Source organism: Humulus lupulus, chromosome 4, assembly GCF_963169125.1.
Source record: "Humulus lupulus chromosome 4, drHumLupu1.1, whole genome shotgun sequence".
Classification (NCBI taxonomy): Eukaryota; Viridiplantae; Streptophyta; class Magnoliopsida; order Rosales; family Cannabaceae; genus Humulus; species Humulus lupulus.
The window spans coordinates 249,829,190-249,835,569 of record NC_084796.1 but is presented as its reverse complement, the minus strand read 5'-3'; the positions used below and the strand labels follow the sequence as shown (position 1 = coordinate 249,835,569).

General features: G+C 39.2%; 1 protein-coding gene across 1 annotated transcript; it reads right to left on the bottom strand.

Annotated features, from left to right (window-relative positions):
* Positions 1-3,885: 3,885 nt before the first annotated feature.
* LOC133829543 (probable aquaporin TIP3-2) lies at positions 3,886-5,558 on the bottom strand. Its single transcript, XM_062259248.1, has 3 exons — positions 4,926-5,558; positions 4,588-4,844; positions 3,886-4,492 (listed from the first exon to the last, which is right to left on the bottom strand). Exons 1-3 carry the CDS (start codon positions 5,056-5,058, stop codon positions 4,100-4,102), a joined length of 783 nt encoding a protein of 260 aa, XP_062115232.1. The 5' UTR covers positions 5,059-5,558; the 3' UTR covers positions 3,886-4,099.
* Positions 5,559-6,380: the final 822 nt, after the last annotated feature.

The following is a 6,380-nucleotide window of genomic DNA, read 5'->3' as shown; positions in this document are numbered from 1 at the left end:
CCTATGATTTCTTGATGATAGTTTGGATTTGTGGAGGTTTTGATTGATGTTTAGCTTAGGTTTTGGTGGGGGTGAGTTATAGGTGATGTTTAGAGGTTGAATTGAATGTTTGGAGGAGGTTTGGATCTGGTTTGAAGGCTTGGGTTCCAAGGGAAAACGCAGGGGAGGTTTGCTGGTGCGTGTTGGATTTTTGGCTGGTCTGGGTGATGTGCCGCGGCATGGCTGTGGTGCGCCGCGGCCCATGGTGTTTGACAGAGAGGGCTGCCTCTGTTTGAGGGGCGCGCCGCGGCGCAGCTGGGGAGGGCCGCGGCCCTTAGTGTTTTTTTTTGGCCAGAAGTGGGTTTTTAGCTTGGGGATTCAAGCCTTAGGCCTCAGGGTCAAACCTATTACCCGGTTGAGTGGTGTTTGTTGTCTCGGAGGCTAGGTTTTGGTTTGGGAACCCCTTTATTATCATTCTCATTGATGAATCCTATATTTTGGTTATGACCATCAAGGAATTAAAAGATTGATCGTTCTCAGGGGTCATTCTTATAATAACTTTCACTCGAACCAGAGGTAAGAAAACAGTGTATGAGTACAGTTGCACCCTGTATATGTGTATATGACATGTGTGGCTTGTTGTTGAAGCATGTTAGTTGATATATGTGGACATGGATTGCATAATAAATGCTAGTGAATGTTGATTACTTGTGTATGGCACTGACTAGTCAAGGACACTGACCTAAAGGTCAGAAACGGCATAAGCATTCTAAACGTAGGGTCGAATAAAGATTAGATCTAATCGATATCAGCATTGAATGGCTCTATGGCATTAATGCTGGACCGACCCTAAGGTCGATGTACTTATAAGCGTTTAACTAGTCTAAGACTAGCACTCAGAGTCAGGGCATAGGGCCCCGGTGACTGTTTGTCACATGGCTAAGGAACGCTGTTCCATAAGTACGACTCTAGAGTCGGGAGGAAGGTTATGTTGGTGACCATTCACCATACACCTATCCTGATCGAACTTAAGAAAGAACAACTTATCAGTTAAGCCCTGGTGACCCTATCGTCACATGGCTAAAGGGAGCTGTACCCATTTTTGTGACCTTTGCTACTGTCACCTATCTGTTTTGGACTGTTGGTCCTGGATGACTATTATGATCATTGTGGATATTATATCATGCTTTATTGTGTTTTCTTGCTGGACCTTGGCTCATGGGTGCTATGTGGTGCAGGTAAAAGGAAAGAGAAGCTCACCCAATCTTGAGTAGAGAGTGTACATATTTGGCCGCTTGACCACCACGGTCAGGGAGTTCTCAGAGGGACTAGGGGTTCACCCTATTTTTGCTGCTTAGGTCGGCGGGGATTGTAAATTTGAAACAATAGCGACCATTTTGTATAGTAAACAACTTGTAAACGTTTTGAAAGGCTCATGAGCAGTTTATTTACTTAATGAAATGTATCATTTCCTTTTTACTAGTTTTTCACCTTAACCTGATAATAACACTTAGATCACGTTTTTAACCAAAGGACTCGGGTAGCGGGTCAAATTTCCGGTTCACTGTTCACCGTAACTGTTCTAGGGTAACCAGGGCGTTACATAGACGAAATCTCTGCATCAACTACTTTCCTCTGCTGATCGTTACTGGCAGCGGTAGCCTCCGTTCGTGGCTGTCCTGAAGCCTGAAGCATCTGAGTCATGTGGCCAACAAGGAAGTCCATCTTCTTCTGCATCGATGCAAGTTCTGACTTCAACATGTCCATTTCTTGCGGCAAGTGCTGAAAATTAGATCAGACACCCATTAATTTTGATCAAAAACCCAGTTGTAAATTTTCCAACTGTTCTTCAATAGCTTATGGAAGTGGCTCTGATGCTAATTGGTAGACACTTCCTGCAAAATAATATGAGGCAGTAATATGTTTATATTGAAATTGGTCAGGAGTTCCAAACACTACAATATAATTAATTCTTCGCACTCTGGAAAAACCTAACACTACAGTGTAAACCTAGGGATGTTCAGAATCCAAACCAATCCAATTACTCGAACTAATCCAAAAAAAAATGGTTATCCAATTATAATTAAATTAGATGACTCTCTTTTAAAAAAAAATTATTTAATTAGTTTATATTGGTGTCAATGAGTAGATATTTCACTTGTAAATTGTATAATTTGTTTTTATACTTTTTATTTGTTAATTTTTTTAATATTCAAATTTTGAGTTAAGAGATAAAAAAAAACATAGATTAAAAAAACCAATTCATCATTCAACTTCTTCTTCTAAAAGGTGGATCGATCACATGAACACCTCTAAAAAAACCAAAACAGAACAAATTGATAAAATTATATTGCTTAATTAGTGTGTGAATTGTGATATGAGATGTCTTAAGAAGCTGACACATTACCCAAAATATTACATCAAATATTTATGGACTTGTTATGGAGCCTAGATTGTGTGGAAGGAAAAGTTCAGGCTTAATTCTGGGTTTAGGTATTGATTTGGGTTAATTTTAGAGGAATTGACTCGGGGAAAATGTAGAAACAAATGGTGTTTTCTGGGTTTGGAGGCTCGAGTCGCGGACCTGTTCATCAGGCACCGCGGCCCGTGTGTGTCGAAGAGGCTGGAGGCCTTTGTCTGCCAGGCGCACCGCGACCCAAGGAAGGGAATGTCGCGTCCCGTGTCTCTCATCAGGGAGGCTTTATGCCTCTGAATTGGGGTGCGTCACGACCCTTAAGGGGCTGGGCCACGACCCAAGCTCTCAATGTTGGTTGTTTGAAGGTTTTTGGCTCAGGAACCCAATTGTTAAGGCTCGGGAAGGATTTTACCACCCAGATTGGTAGAATCCAAGGTCTTGGAGACTATAATTATATTCCAAAGTTATTTAATGGATTCGAGCTTGATGGATGAATATTGTTGATGCGTTGTGACTAGGTTTTCAGCGAGACTTGGGTTAGAGGTCTGTGCTCGAGATTGCGGTGCTCAAGAAGCTTGGAACCCCGGTAAGAAAACTGTTGTACCCGTAGAGTAGGGCGTGGCCTTATTGTTTGTATGGCAGGGCATGGCCCTTTGTGATTAAATTGCAGGTCATAGCCCTATTGATTGTGTTTAGTATATGTTTATATATTTTTTGATATTACGCTATGTATTGCATATTTGTGAATGAACGACGAAGGCCGGGAACGAAAAAGGCCGCAGACGATAGGAAGCCGAGTACGGCAAGAGCCGGGAGCGACACTAGCATGTAGAGTGCAAAGCCAAATACGGCAAGGGGCTGGGAACGACGTCGAGCACGTAGAGTGCAAGTCGTTAGGGTGAGACCCTCTTAGGATGCTGGAGCCATCCTCACGGTGAAGACCGCAAACCTAGGGCCTGGTAAAGCGCCTGGGACAACATGGCTGCTATATGTTTATCATGTTGGTTGTTTTGTTATATGTTGCTGATAGATATGCATATGTTAATTGTTTTGTGTTGAGTTCGTAGAGTGATGGTACATGTTCGGCCTACCTGGTTGCCACGACCAAGAGTATTTTTGGAAAATGTTATGTATTAACATGTATTTTATCGCTTAGTTGACCCTAAATGTATTAGGAAGTAGGGCGTTAGAGAATATATTTAATTATATTAGTTTATATTGGTGTAAATTAGTTGTAAATAAGATTTGTTATTATTAATTTTTTAATATTAAAATTTAAGTTGAGAGATTAAAAAAACCAATTCAATATCCGATTGGTTGGATTGAATGTCTAACATCTTCTAAACCAGGATGAACACCTCTAAAAAACCCAAAACAGAACAAATCGATAAAATTATATTGTTTAAGTAGTGTTAATTGTGATCTGTGATGCTTAAGAAGCTGACACATTACTCAAAACATTACATCAAATATAGCCATTGAAAGCCAAATTGGAACAACCTCTCAGGATCAGAGCTTATTATAAAGTGTGTTGGCATTTTATTACATTAACTTTTACACTACCAACATGGAATGAACAAACTCAAAAGTTTACAAACACAAAAGAAAACAAAATTAAAACTACACATGAAATAAGAGCAACAACCCTTTAAGCCATAAAATACATCAAGCACAGTAAAATTATTAAAGGAAAGGAAAGAAAAACTAGTAATCTTCTGGAGCCAAAGGCTGGTGTGTAGTACTGTGGTGAGGTGGCTCCGACGGTATGAGTATGTACTCATATACGAGCCCAGCCAAAGCACCTCCAATGAAGGGTCCAAGCCAGAAGATCCAATGGTTCTTCCATCTCCACCCAACCAACGCAGGTCCAAAGGCCCTAGCAGGGTTCATCGCCGCTCCATCGAACGGCCCACCGACCAAGATGTTAGCCCCGACGATGAGTCCAATCGCCAACGGTCCTAAAGTCCCCACACTACCCCTTTTCGGGTCGATCACGGTGGCGTAGACAGTGTAAACCAGCCCAAATGTCATGATGATCTCCAGCATCAGCCCATGCAACTCGCTCACGCCCGACGCGACGTGGAACCCAACTGGTCTCTGAGCAAAGCAGACAAGTATATATATATATATCAGATAATATCAAGCTATATATACTGTTATATATATATATATATATATTGTGTTATTATTACCATGCCAACAGTGACGAGTCTCAACAAGAGAGAAGCCAAGATAGCGCCGAGTAACTGAGCCACCCAGTAGAAGAAGGCTCGGACGACTGAGATCCTTCCACCGACGAGGGCGCCGAAAGTCACAGCCGGATTAACATGGCCACCGGAGATGTTGATGCTGGCTGATATCGCCGCTGTGAGAGCAAACGCATGCGCAAGCGCCACGATTGCAAGCTCCGACGCCGATGTTATGGTGCCTCTTTCTCTGTACAGTTTGTCTGAAACAAAAACAACACAGAAATATAGTGTATCTATATATATATATATCATATATGAATGGAGAAATCTTACATACGTACCCATTGAAAGGATTGAGCCTTCTCCGGCGAAAACGAATATGAAAGTGGCTACGAATTCAGCTAAGGCAGCTCTCATCGAGTCCGGGTGAGTGGCCTCGTCTGCTCTCCCGAATGCATATCTACGAACCGGCATGGTTGATGATTATAGAGATTAAAGCCTTGTCTTTCTTTCTTTCTTTCCAAACTTCTCACTTTTTTTTCAATTTTTTTAAAAAATTGCTTCAGAAGCAGTAGATGTGTATGTCTCTGTTCTTTCTTCAATTTTTTTTTAATTTTTTTTTGGATATATGAGAGAGGTTTGGGATCGAAGATGGAGTGTTTGCATGGATGAAATGTGGAAGTGAGAAGCTTAAATTGGCGGAAGAGCGTTTGGAGCGATGTGGGACAGGTGGCAGAGGTGCATGTTAGGGAATGCTGGCACGTACAAGGTTATGATATGTGTAATAACCTCTTCGAATCAATTAAAATGATCACTCATGTGTCTACTTCTCTGCTATTCTAGCTCTATATCTATTTTTTGTTTAGGATTATCTTCTTTATTTTTCTTTGCGTTTATCTCATCATCTCACATATCGATTCATACAATTCAATTTAATTGTTGGTCTATATCTTTTTGTGCGCTGAAATGTTATTAATGGTTAACTCGAACTTCTTAAGAAAAAGCTCGATAAAGACAAAAACAAAAAAAATTGCTAAAGGTATAACAGGTGTCCAACACTACGAGGAGAAGGCGTATCATTATTAGTGCAATCTAATATCAGATCTTATATATTTGAATTTAATAATTATTATTATAAGATATTACTAACAGAGTGAAGATGATCTAACTAGACCATGCAAATATATTACTATGAGTTAGTAAATGAGTAGGAAAAATGAGTTAGTAAAAGTTAACAATATATTACTATGCAAATTTACTCTTTTCTTTTGGTTGCTTTGTTAGACTAGTAAAAGTAACCAACTTTCTTAAGTTTTTTCAGCCATTTCTCAAACAGATAAAAGGCATTTATATAGCAACACAACATGATTTTTTGGGTTTATACAAAATATTAAGAGAATTGGTAAGGGTACAGTGTCCAATAACACAACAAGGTGTCATACTATTATTATTTTTTAAGTTTATATATTTTAAAAAAATAAGTTTAAGTATTATTAATTTATTAAAAAAATTAAAAAAATAAAATTTTAATTATAGAAAAAAGAAATATAGACGAGGGTATAAATGTTTTTGAAAAAATAAATTTGAGTGAATTTAGGGTACTATTTTAGTATGAACAACAAAACTGAGGATATCATTTCGGTATCTATAAAAACTGAGAGACATATCTAGTATTTATATATAAATGGAAGGGACCCAAATGATATGTTCCAAAACAAACAAAAACATGATAAATTTAATTTTATTAAGAGCTAGTTTGGTATAATTGTGTTGTGGGAAAACTCAGTTGTAGCTGT